The sequence below is a fragment of the Glossina fuscipes genome, unplaced genomic scaffold (genome assembly GCF_014805625.2).
Source record: "Glossina fuscipes isolate IAEA_lab_2018 unplaced genomic scaffold, Yale_Gfus_2 112, whole genome shotgun sequence".
NCBI lineage: Eukaryota > Metazoa > Arthropoda > Insecta > Diptera > Glossinidae > Glossina > Glossina fuscipes.
Genome location: NW_023998455.1, coordinates 9,174,332 through 9,188,540, shown reverse-complemented (window position 1 = coordinate 9,188,540; position 14,209 = coordinate 9,174,332). Strand labels below are relative to the sequence as shown.

At 36.3% G+C, this 14,209-nt stretch overlaps 1 protein-coding gene across 1 annotated transcript in view; it reads left to right on the top strand.

Annotated features, from left to right (window-relative positions):
• LOC119639120 overlaps positions 1-13,882 on the top strand; it is a 30,585-nt gene extending 16,703 nt beyond the window's left edge. Inside the window, exons 5-6 of the mRNA XM_038036339.1 lie at positions 3,246-6,076; positions 12,128-13,882. Of these exons, the coding sequence (XP_037892267.1) occupies positions 3,246-6,076; positions 12,128-13,296 (4,000 nt within the window). The 3' untranslated portion in view covers positions 13,297-13,882. The remainder of the gene's footprint in view (positions 1-3,245; positions 6,077-12,127) is intronic.
• The last annotated feature ends 327 nt before the right edge of the window (positions 13,883-14,209 follow it).

Genomic DNA, 14,209 nt, shown 5'->3' with positions numbered 1-14,209 from the left:
GGTTTTAATGCATGTCGACTTTTATTAAACACGCGCCACACACGTTCGCCCGCCATCTTCTCGAGTTGCTCTAGTTGAGAACTCAAGGATCACTTTTCCTTCACATAGTCTACTACACCATCAAGATGGCCTGATAGCCCGAAGATGTCAACTTGCCTTTCCTACCTTACGTTCATTTCACAACAGGATTCAACTTTTATTTACTTATATCATTAATTTTTAATGTTATAAATATATTTAACATTTCCTGTGATAAAAAGTACTTATAGAGCTTATAGTATATATGTCATATATAGCATTGTAGATTATGCTACACATCTATCTGTCTGTTTGCATTTGTTTTCATAAATATTTATATATATGTACGTCATCGCTATCCCTCTACACATATGCATGAATATTTTGCGCTTGTTCCTTCAAAGCTATTTACTACTTTACTTGTCTTTTCCTAATTTCTTCTATATGCATAATGTTTCTTTTCTTTCTTTACTCAATCGATTAGACTTTTTTCTGTCTACACAGTGTAATCTTTACTTCTCTGCATTGGACTTCGGCTATTATCTTTTATTCTTTTTTTGATGCGCAAAACTTAACTCAAAGGCGTATGAGAGAACACCAAAAATGTGCAAATCTTCAATAAATCGAGAGTTGAATATTGATAGTCCTTTATTTTAATATTAAAACTAATTATTATTATCATATTTATTATATATATACATATTACATTTATTATTATTACTATTTTCAACTCGGAAGCATTGTTACGGAAATATACATAAATAAAAATTCCAAACTTACTTTATTTATTAAAAATAAATCTATTATGTCTGCGAATCCGTACTTGCTCCTATGAAAATGTAGTGAATTATGTATAAACACCTAAGAATGGTCTATTTAAGCGTCTTCTTGCTAACACTACCGCGCTTTCCATCATTTTATACAAGCTGCTTTCCAACGCCTTTTATAATGCTTTTGGACTGCCTACAGATGCTGATATAACGGACGGGATAACGGTAACCCTTTTACCTTTCGATTAAATTTCACCCCACCCCCAAGCGGTATAAGTTTAATATTAATAACCTTTTTCCTAAATATTTTGGATGAAAGATTTTGCCTTCCCTGCCGTTGGGTAACGCAATCCCAATTTTATCACGATTAACGCTTTCGTTTATAAGAACAATCCTTTCCATGTAAATAACCAACTTCGGAGTAGTAGAACTAATGCAAGCTCATATACATACCTTATGCTTTGCAAGTGAGGCAAAGTCTAAGTAACCCGTTGTTGGCGAATTGTATGCATTCGAAGTGGATGCAATTAATACCCTGTGTAATATATTTGAAATTATACTTTTTTAGAAAATGTCACTCTATGCTTCATAACGAGTTTTATGCAGTTTCGACTGCTTCCCACTTCTTCCTGCATTTTTCGCTTGTGACTTTATGTGTCTGAGAGAATTTACTTAAATTACGTTCTACCTTTATCAACCAAATGGTTCGTAATGGTCTGCCAATTTTACTCGATAGAAGGGTTAGCTGACCAATAATTTCTTTTTTGAGTTTATGAGTTTCTCTAAATTTTTTACCAAAATTAGCTAAAGTGTCAAACAGTTTGTGCTGTTTTTTTAGAAAAATTAAACACTTATTATAAAAAGGAAACGGTGGGAAACATTTGTTATCCATCGCTAAGGTTTACTTCGGTCATCTTTGAGACAGACTCATGGCGAAAAGACCAACTGACCTAATTAGACATTTTTGCATGATTGCTGTGGGTATGGATGTACGTTAGAATAGGCAATATGTCGGCGATTAAAAACAGTGCTAATAAGAACGGTGTGAGTGCTGCTGAGGTTCTCTGACCCGCCTTATCACGCCTACAATACAATAAAGGAGCTACCTAACATTTAAATCACTTTGTGCATTTAAGGGTAAAGATAGTGAAAATCCCTTCTTACTTCCATATGCCTCATTCTGTTCGCCTTTTTAATGCCACCGATTTACAGCTTTATACTCCAAACAAACCTGAAAAGGTGAAAACATCGCATATTAACTTTTTTCTAGCAATTTCGGGAAATCCACATTCTATACTATGCTGCAAAAATACCTACAATATGTGAGGCTTTGGGAGTTTTTGATGGTGGTATTTCTGGGAGTTAAAAACTTTTAATCTTATTTACTAACTATCTGTATACTAAGCATTTATCCATAGAACTTTATTATTTCATAAGCGACATGCTAACGAAAAAGTCAAGTATCAATAATAATAACAATAAGGCAAAGTCTCTCATCCTTTTGGAATGTTACTTAATATTTTCTATTGTGGGATCATAAGAATCAACAAATTGGCCTTCCACAAATTATATACTTAGTGAAGATTTTTCTGGAAGTTAGTAAAGAAAAAGCCAAAAGAAATGCCATTCATAAAAAAAAAAAAAAAAAAATTTAAAAAAACACACAACCCATACATATAAGCAGACGTAAATTGAAAGACTTCAATAACGTACCCACAGATCCATATTCCATCATAGCAATGTTCTTATTTTATCAAAGTCGAGAGAAAATTAAGATCAAAGCATTCCTAAGAATGCCTCCTGGTCATACCATTGCAACACGTCAACAGGCAACTAAGGAATCGGCTTATTCAGCTTGCTATAGCATCCTCAAAAACTTGCGTAGCATTTTCTTGATCGACGGGATGATAAGAGCTAACAATCAGAAAAAGTCTCGCAAGAAAGCAAATATTTTTTATTGATTATGTAACAACTCTTTGAAATTGACCTTTCTACACATACACATTCTTCTAATGTCCCAAATAGTGAACATGAATATCACGATGTTGAGCGCCGCGACTAAGATTATATTAGATTAAATGCACATTCAACAAAAATGTAATATGAAACCAAGCATCTGCTTGTTTTACGCCCCTAAGAGCAGAAGTTTTTACAAGCGCCTCACTTGTAATGCGGAACATTTGGTTGCGAAAGAAAAGTTTTTCCGACACAATTCCTTTAGATTGTATAAACTATTTATAATGTTAATTAAAAATACTTATTAAATATTAGTTTCAAAAGCTAGCATAAGAAAGGAAAATGCGTTGAAAGCCTAGCATTATGAGCAGTTTTCTCATTTTTTTTAGTTATGTAATTTATATGACATAATATATTTTTAGTTTTTCAATTGAGTTTTTTCATTTATTTGCCTTCTTGTTTTTCCAATATGTGAATTACTTAAACATTTTTACTCTCTAGAGAAACAACAGTCGCAGGTGATGACATAGAAGTTATTGCTGCTGAAAACGATGTTGGGAATAAAGAACCAAAATGTAGCACTGAAAACAAGACGAAACGATTCGGACGAAGTAAATCGAGCGATATATTAAAAAAAGAATCCGTAACCCTACCTTATGATAAGGGGAAAAGCACTTTGACTCGTCTAAACTCTCTGAAGCAATGGGGACGTAGTCGATTCAAATTCATGCAGCGAAACAACGACACGCCGTCATCGTCAATGTCTGTCAATCAAAATGATGCTGAGCACAAAGCGTGCTTGGGTAATATTAGCACGAATGTAAAATTGAAAAATGTGGAGGATATAAGCTCCGTGAAAACAGGTACGACAAACAGTTTTGTAGAAAATATATCATATGTTGTAGTGACTGAAAAGAATAAAATCGTCGCAAATCAAAATGTTAATGTTATGGAAAAGCATACGAATGAAAGTCGATTTTCGCACGAACGAAAGCCGTCATATTCCTCCTCTGAAAAGAGCGTAAATGTTAATAACATCAATCATTTGCGAGGCAAATTTCATCTGAATACATCTGCTGGTAATGTCAAACTAAGAGACAACTCCTCATTAAATCGACGCCGTAACTGTTGCCTGAATGTCAATGGCTTAAGCAATAAGGAGGATCAGCCACACTCTTCAAGTGGAAATTGGAGTGCTAGCTCTGAATCAGGTCGAGCTTCTATTGGCAGTGAAATTACCCTTCAACCCAAGTCTAGCGCCTCGAATACTTCTCTAAACGCCTTCAGTTATCAAGCCGGCAGCGGTCCGCCGTCGTCAATGTTCAGTCGCAGAAAATTTCTTAACACATCGGCCTCGAGCAGCGTCACTAGTGAAGGAACTGCAACACCAGATTTACAAGTGGTATCATCTACAATGGAAGGTGCTTATTCCAATCACTTGGACGATGAAACAAGTTCAGCTTATTCTTGTGATACGGAGGGATATTACACTTCTTTCCACATGGACAGCGGTTTGAGAACCCTGAAAGAAGAGGATGTGTGCATGGGCAATTTCCATCAGGGAAATCAAGCTTTGAGTCTGTGTGGTTATGCCCAAGATTACAATTCTTCCGCGAATAATTCACAGCAGACTCTAATTGGCGAAAATGAATACGAGCTCTTTGGCCATGGTTCAACATCAACTACCACGAGTTCTGCTGGCACAGTGTGCACCACGCTAGTGGCCAATAATATTGGTGGCGAACAAAATCTCAATAATAGCGGTGCAAGTTGTGGTCCCGAATTACCGGAACGTGTCAGTTCCTTGCGCAATAGCAGTGCCAGCACTAGCACTTTAGAAAGAAGCATATCAAGCAGCACTATCGGTAGCGGTGTTGATCGCACCGGCACAATCAAGCGAAATATTAGCAATGCTGCATGTTCGTCGCATTTGGACGATATAAAACAGTCTTCGCCTAATCTCTCTTCACAACTGGTATGCACGAGTGAACAGGAAGAACCGAGAAAACGAGATCCAAACCATCTGCCCATTGCAGATATTGACTATTCAGAAAGCTCCGATTTAGAAGGTGTAGAGCGGATAGAACGCATCAAACAAAAAACTGCAATTAATGCAAGACATATACCATCCATGTGCATTATTACGCCTACTACGAGTGATGATGAAAATCAACATTTCTATGGAAACGATAAAGAAAATAATCAAGAAATCCAGTATAACAGCCCACTAAATGGAAAGAACTTTCAAACTAATGCAACCAAAAATAAAGCTTCAAAATTAATTTCGTTTAACACGCAATCTTCAGAGATTAAATTTTCAACCAAAGAAGTTCAGGTAGAAGAGAAGTCTGCATTAGACGAAATGAAAGCTGCCCAAATGAATTTACCTTCTACTGGTCTGTCTACTGGTCTGTCTGTGATAGAGGATGACGTGCTTTATGATACAGCTGGCGAATATGTTTACATTGCAGCTGATAGCAATAACAAAGTTAGCAGTAAGCAGCTTTCACAGATGCCACAAGCGAGTAATGCAGGTTCTTTGGGTATATATTACTCTAATAGTGTAACAAGAAATGGACGAGACTTAGAGTACGTATCGCTTAATGAATTACCGTTGAGTCTACAAAAAGCTTATGGTAGCAGCAATAAAGGACCAAAAATTGAATGCTCTCAGCGGAACAATGAGTCAAGTGATACTCACCGCGCCGGCGCTTATCAAATGCAGAATTTGCAAGCAACGGAATTGTATGCAGATATTGATGACTTGCAGAGAGAAACTTTGGAAACATCTCCTTGTATAACAAAAACACCACCACCATCTAAGCCTTCTTCCCCGTTTATTTCGCCACATAAGGGTGCGCGAGTTCGTTTAAATTCAGTAGGCAAACCAATCTATGATTCCGATAGTTTGAAACGACGCAAAGGCGCACACACAACATTTATACCGGGTCCGTACGTTAAAGAAGAAAACGAAAGTCAATACACACAATTACCGTTAAATAATAGTGAAAGTGATAGTTCGGCCGTAAAATTACTACTACTCTATGCTGATAATAAAGTTAATTATAAAATGGCTGATGTTAAATCTATCACGAATAGATTGGCGACAACAAGACCAATCTCAGCGACACCTGACACTGATGAGCATGGAAACCCTCACATCACCACTAACGAGAACAACAAAAACGTTTTACCCTTTTCATACCAACAGCCCATTTCTAGCCATAGCTTAATACATTCGCCTTCCACCAAATCGAATTGCTCCAGTTCGTGCTCCATCATTTCTTCAATCACCTCATCTTCCAAATCAAGTTTTTCCTCAAAAGATGAAGGTAAGCCCAATGTAAAATATTCTAGTAGAGAATCTGGCAATAGTCATACAAATTCTCTTGTAAATAACACAAATCCCAACTGTATCATTAACAAGGCTGACGTTGCACTACCGACAATCCGAAAGCAAAACGCACACTCAACATCTTTTCAAAATTTTAATTCGATTAAAAGCAAAATTTTAAATAAAGAAAACGAAACGATAAATTTGGAAAAATCAACAGCTGTATTACCACCACCTCTGCCACCCAGAAGTGCAGAAGTGAAAGCACATGAAACAGATGTCCGCAATCCATATTCATATTATACATTTATTCCCACCCCCACTACAGAGAAATCAATTTTGCTGGAGGGTGACCTAAATACGAAACTGCAAAATGATGCATCTGCACCTGAGCCCTTCGCTATTACTTCATGTAGAGAGCTGGACGTTGCTTTAGCATCGAGCGATGAACTCAGGCAACACATTTCCTTGAAACGAAACAATAGTTACAGACTAGCAAACAACGATACAAACCCGCAAATAGACAAAGAACAAAATTCATATATCGATATTAATAATATTTCTAGCAATTTAACTCATCCAGTCGTTTCGCCAGTGGAAGAGTCTTTGCAAAATGTTTTACAAAACACACAAGAATCATTAAATTCTTGCAACTTGCATCTAACTACCGCTCAAAATAAGATAACCAAATCATTTGAACGGTTAGTAGATGAATTCTCTTTGTCTACTACATCTATAGACTCCTCATATCTGCGCAATAAATCTTTAGAAAATTTCGATGAGTCATCAGCCATACTTCCGTTAAATTCCGTTAATGAATGTGCCGGAATAGGCACAAATTACAACGAACTAAACAAGTGTAAAGGCTTGGATTCTGATTCTGATTTTGAACAGCAAAATCAACTAGCTCTCAACACGCCCGTAAAATACAACAAATTGTTTGTAAAAAAAGTGCTACTGAGACCGTTTAAGATTATTATGCCGCTAGACGATAACAGACGACAACGAATTTTGCAAAAATTTGAAACAACCGATATTTGGTGAGCATTTGAAATAGCTTCTCGAGTGTAGGACACGTAAACATTTACAGAACAGATTCCATCCAAATGTTAACCTAACTGTACTCCAAGTATATGACACTCTTGCAACGTGTAGTTATTAGCTAATCACAAAACGATTCTCGCGACCAATGCCTTATCTATCTATCTATCAATTTCAAGTCATCGCATGTTCTTTTCCATCCAAAGAATTTTGCGTATGAAAAACAATTTCACGTGATGAAGCAAGCCATTTCTCTCCACTAGACCAGAAATCCCAATGATGGCCTTTACATGCCTCTGAATGTAATATCCAAGGCTTCAATAGTCGACTCATGACTAGAGATTGTTACAAAATCAATGTACTAATGGTAAGGCATAAAATTGGTTAGGATCGATAAACAAATGGCATGCTTATGAGACGATAATCATTTGAAATCTGTTCGGATAGTCGCCTTGGACATTTAATAGTAAAAAAGAAGTAAAAAAAATGATATTCGGTTGTGATCGAATCTTTTACACCCATCACTATTTTCCTACTAAGGCTAAAAAAAAAAAAATGAAAGGACCAAGTTTTTGTACTCGATAATATTGGATGGGCGTGGAAATTTATATGGTGTATATGTTGTACTTTATGAGTACCGAGCAAAAAACACGGAGATCAAAGTTGCTCACAGTTTTGTTGCATAGGCGTTTGGCATCTCCTTTCAACCGCTTAGGACATTTTTGTAGGCGACATCGTAATTTTTGTGAACGGGGAAATATTTAGCACAGTTACTACATAGTTGAACAGAGGGACGGACAGATGGATGGACAAACAGACATACAAGGCATAGAAAAAAAATTAAATTTTAATACACTAATGATGGGTGAACGTGGTCAATTTTTTCCCATTTTTGTAGAGATATTACAGCTTTACAGCATAACAAGCAAAAGAGCAATTTTTATACCTTTTACTAAATGGAGCTATTTTCAGTTTACTCACTAAAATAGGCGTGTCCTTCGACCGAGCTAACCCGCTTTAAATACCAACCTGCGTGCACGGGTGCTCAATGTTTCTGCCAAATTTGCAGTCAATAGATTCATGTTCGCATCCAGGAGAATGTTTACAACGGACATACACACACGGACACGCGGACATGCTTAAATCGGTTCAGAATTTGACGCTGATCAGGAATATATATACTTTGTGGTATCTCTGAAGCTTCCTTCCGTGCGTTGCAAACGTTTTGACAAAATTAATATATCCATCATCCTTCGGTAGTGAATATAAAAGCATGTTTATTTTACCCGATCGCAAGACCTGCTATTCTCAATCGGTTACCCTACCTCCCTTCATTTAATAGCACTCTCTGCTAAGGCTTTCAAAACTTACTTAGCGAAAGTGGTTGATATTATTAAACACAAGCAAAATTGTCCTCAGAGTTTGCGCATTTAACGGAACCTTCACTTTGACTTTATTTCACGACAAAGCGTCTCGTTTGTGAAAGAGATAGTAATCATCAAGAGGAGCAAAATGGCTTTAAAAATGATTTAAGGCGAATATCGAAATGTGTATATTTGCGTCATATCGTTTGTTAGCTATTGATAGCCTCTCGATACTTTACACAGATAAGGAAAGGTGGGTTGCATCAGTCTATACAGCTTCGTATTTCTTATATTTTTAAAGTACTTCTACTGCTCCATTAACATCTCCTAGGATAACAGATGACTTTTACCGATATGAACATGACCGTAATTTTGAAAATCTGAGGGAGTTTTCAACTTAGTTTGGCATTGAATTAACTGTTGGGTTGCCCTCTAATTTGTCCTGACGCGTAGTTGGTGGTAAAGGTATTCCAAAAAAATGTTAACCGAGAATGAATGAATAATATCCGAAAAAAAGCACACTGTTTTTTTGTAGTATTACTGTTGAATGCATTACATTTTAATCAAACGCAGTAATTTAAACATAAACGCATGCGTATGGCAAATTTGGCTTTCCTTCGATTCGAATCTCGAAACGGGCACATGCTTAAGCGGTTATGTACTGGTGCAGGACCTTATTTTTAATTAATTACAATCACGTTATTACCGCATTAATTAATATGTTATTAATTTTCTACCCATAATAAGAAGTAAAGTCTATTCACCCTTAAGCAAATCTTTGATGCCTACGGACTCAAATGGGTTTATTAGCTTAAGACATGTTGGCGCGCCGTGTACACTCTTTTTTGTACTAAAGCTTTACCTGACTTTAGTAAACGATTGCGGTTTCTTAGATCATTACCTACGACAGCTTGTAAGTAGCAACGTTTTGTGTATTTCTGTAAGGACTCTGAACAATTTTAGGCATGATCTGCGCATATCGCAGAAAATATGTGTTCGAATTCCAACTCTCTCATTTTCTAATCCAGACTGCAGAAACGAAAATCGAAGAACAAAGATACATAGCTAAGGCCAAGCAGTCCTATACCGATCAAAATTATATATACTCTGATGTACATTGCTCATTGTCACCGCAATTCTTTGATGGCGAAGTGTAAAAACTATTACATGACATGCATAATCGAAAAACTTATTAACTCACTGATAGCGTACGCTCACTACAATTACAACTACGGCTAAAATCAACTCAAGCGCATTAAGATTTATACACTCGAACAATGATTGGTGGTCGGACTGGTGGTTTCTAACCTACTCTGCTACTCATGCGGGTCTTAATTATAATAATGATTATATTATTAGTTTCACCATGCCAGCCTTCACACCATAAAGCTACTAAAGCTTTGTTGCAAAAATTGACGCAAGCGATATTTTGATAATATTTTAGCGCGCAACTTAAGCTAGTGTGTGTTAATGCCGCTTTTACGTAAACTAAATGAAAGAACACCATACTCTGATAGCACACATAAATCTTAGGCTTCCTCGCTTTACCCTGCCTTTTGGTGCAGCTCAAACTTCATAAAAACTTGGCATTTGTTAGTAAACGTGCGTCGTAGCTCTTTTTTGTTTTAAATCCCTTTTAAAATTCTTTTTCAAAGTGTCTTGTTTTCGTTTTTTAATATTTCATGAATTGGCAAAAGGCGCTTAGTTTACTTATTACAGCTAATGAACCAAAACTGGGCCTCTGGAAGTTAAAATCGAAAGAAAATTGATTATAAAACTTACTAATCTGAAAAAATGTCTTTTCCTCTATATCGAAAAACGGACTAACAGACGTGAGACTATAACGAAGACTGTAATGGGGCGGCTTAATGGGGACCGGTGAGTAAGGGATATATACCGAAATTTGAAGTAGAAAATCGATACCAAGCAATTTTATCAATGTAAGCTATTAGCACAATTTTTCGGTACACGGAAATGAGTTTTTTTATGATTTAATTAATTTTAACATTACTAAGAGCGCTAATGTAACACAATTTAAATATTTTGTTCAATTTAAGGAAACTGTTCATGTAAAGTAGTTTTAGGTGTTTAGTACTACGCCATTTAATAAAATTGAAGTACTGAAGAAGGAATATTATATTTGTTTACTTTCGAGGAAAAAGCTTCAAATTTTGGCCTTATCTTCTTGTCAAATGCCCTATGTATGTATCATTATAAGTGCATACTAGCGATAAGCGGTGAAATATGCGATTAATCCTCGTAAAAAGAGAGCTTTAATTACTTTATCACAGCGATTACTCGTGATTAGTCGCGTTCGACAATTTCGAAATATTATTTCCGTTTGCCTCTCCCGCTTTTATTGGAATTTATATTATGGGGAGGACAAGAAATGTATGTAAACATATGCGGGTTAAAATCTTTGCGTTTGGTCGTCTGGACACATGGCCCTGCTTTTCAATTACCATTTTTTTTTTTTTTATATTTCGTTATATAAAGAATGGATTGAAATTATGTTTTCAACTTTTCTTTTTCATATTGAAAAGTTTTCGGATATGTATGTATATTTGTCTGTGACTATATGCAAATTGTACAAAAAGTGCATAAAGAAAATCTTATTCATTTTGTTCACTCGATATATGCGCACAGCGCTTTTCCATTGGGGCATAAAAAGCATAAAAATTTGTATATTCACTGAGCAACATTTATTTGTAAATATACGTTCATACGAACCCATTTCCTTACACTGATGTATACGGGCATTCTGTGATCAACCACAGGTAAGCAGTAATCTACCAGGTAAAAATATATATCTTTTATACCTGCATAATTTCCTTCTCTATCTTCTTACTTCTTTACTTTTACTATTTCTATATACATTGTCTATTGCAACTGCGCAAAGATCCATAGCGAAAATCCGCAAAAGTCAAAAAGCAAAATATCTAGTAGATTTTCATAAATCTCTAGCATTAGTTGATTTCTGAACTTTAAAAATTTGTCTGTACTCATGAAATGACCGTCCGCTTCCTCTGAAATCCGCATGAAAATCATTAGTGACCGAATGTGGCGAGAAATGTCGGGAAGATGAATGCTTGTGCTATGTAATTTCACAAACCACGTCAACAACACACTTTCACAGTAATTATGCGATCACGCCGTACATGGCATATCAGGTTTTCCGAGTTTGCCAACCCTCTTTGTCTATTCGTACGCAAAGCGCACCTAGACTATATGTTATCGATACTCAAAACTTCGTATACGCCTTGGATGTCGACACAACTTCCGGGAATTGTCTGGTTATATAAGTTAGCTTTCATTTACATTACGATACTCCATACGCTTCACACTTGTGCGGGTGGAAAAGCAACTCTAAATAATATCTTTCGGAATTCGCTACGGAAGTATACAAAGATTTAACGTATAGTTGTGCACGTGTACATTTGGTGTAGTCGTTGTTAATAAGTAATGTCTAGATGTAAATAGTAAAATGTTATAAATTTTTCAAGTTACTTTTTTTCAAACGCATCCACTATTAACATCATCTATTCATAGTCTCTATTGGATAATAAGGAATTCAGGACTTATTAAACTTAAAATATGTCTACATATGTTTTAAATGCATCTCCCTTTTGATATTTTTTTGGCAGGTTATAAACCAATTTATCACACAGTTGGGGAACAGGAGCAGCAACAACCGGAAGAGTGTCATAGAGCATTAGAAAAAATATGCATGAACTACTCAGCGGTTGAGAGGAGTTCTCCTGTTTATTGGACTTTGCAAAGCAAAAGATGCGGTAGACAGCAAGTGATAAGTTCAATCTCTCGCGATGACTTGTACGCCACACCTCTGAAACGCTCTGATAGAAAGCTACGTCAAGACAACATATCGTCCATAGGACAAGGTCATCGAATGGGAATTGTGACGTCCACCCCTATGCGACAAAGTGCAACTGACTCCACATTTCCATCTGACAGAATTCCCATGAAGCAACCTTCGGCGCGAAGTTTGCTTTGGGACGACAATTCGCCGGATCGTTTGAATACATGTGCCGATCGTATTGGACACAGCAAGACCAGTCTAATGGATTTTAAAAGATTGCTGCTAGCCAAGTCCGTAAAAAGCAATACACTGCCAAAAAAATTGTCGGCTGTGGAAATGTTGAAGAAAAATTCTACTGGAACGGGCCAAAGCGTTGGGGATGGACGCATAACATGCACAAATACCAAAACCCATGCATCACCAGGAAGTCCAACATTAAAAATCAATTCCAGTCTGAATTTACTGGATCTTAGTGGTTCTCCAAAAACATTTGCTAACCGCAGGATGCTGCGTCAAGGTCAGTTTGGTTCACCTTCAAAATCATTCACTCCTAAGTTAAAGAATTCGCCCAGTGGTTGGCGAACAAACTCTGCGTTACGTACGGACATCATGTCTACCATTATACCGGAGTCGAACAGTGAAGAGGCTCTTGCTGCTGATGAAAGTAATGTTAGCAAAAATTGTAGCATTTTAAATGGCAATTCAAATATTGATGAAGGAGAAACGGCTGGAAACATGGAAAATTTCAAAAAAAAAGATAAAGAGAAGAATATTTTTTTGCAAAATGAACAAAACAACTTCATACGAGGTGAATTAAGGTCTAGTTTTGGTAAAGATAAACGCTCTTTTGAACCAACAATTATAACGCCAGCAACGTATTCTAAAGATGTAAATGCTAGCGATGGCAACGCCTCAGTCCCAATAATGAATACCATTGAAGCAATCGCGCCAGCTTCAAAAGTCGTAACAACACCTGCCTTAGAGACAGCATTGTAAAAGTTTGCTACGCTGTGTCTTTATAAATCTAAAACATTAATTCATCAGTGCTTGAGGACATAAGTAAAGGGCGGTAGACTATTGTGTGGGCCGGAAGTGTATTCAAGCATATACAACTAGAAAATAAGAACAAAATTCGTAGCCATGTTACAATATAATTTTATAACAAAGTTAAGACTTAGTTGAACGAATCACTCTCTTGAATTTCTGAGTTTAATAAAGCGAAAAGGAAAAGGTTATATTTTACACCTGCACCGAAAGACTGAAACTACACGGAACAAAAACTACGGTCTCAGAATAGATAAGAATGGGAGAGAGAGAGAGAATTGTGTCGTAAAAAACCTACTAAACAGGTATAAATCAGTCAATTAAATACAGAAAGTTAGACAGCTTGATGTAATATATAAAAATGTACATTTCCAGCATCAAACATCTGGCCTAAGCTAAAACAAAAGTCTGCCTTTCCTTATTATATTTCACAACTGCCATCCATTAAGGACCTTGTCCTTGCAAATGTTTTATGTAGATATAGTTAGCGGATTTTACGAATACATACTCCAATTAACTTTGAATTTTGTCCTGAGATAAACGCTATGTTACTTTTATGTTTCCCTTGAAGACGCATTAAGAAAGAATGTTTCCGAAGGGCTATTTGTAATTGCGGGCGTATTAATTGGATAACTGGGATGTTTTTAATTCATAACATATATATTGACCGTTAAATTTTCTTTTCTTCGACTTTACAACTGAAGTCGCTCATTTTCAATGGTTTTCTATTTTGAGTTTACTTTCCGAATAAAAGGCTACATTGCCAGGCCACCCACAGACTGCTTTTGATCCATTACAGTGTTCACTTGTGTTTTCTCCATTTTTAAAGTCAATGCGTTCCAATTTTCCAAACGTTGCAAATTTG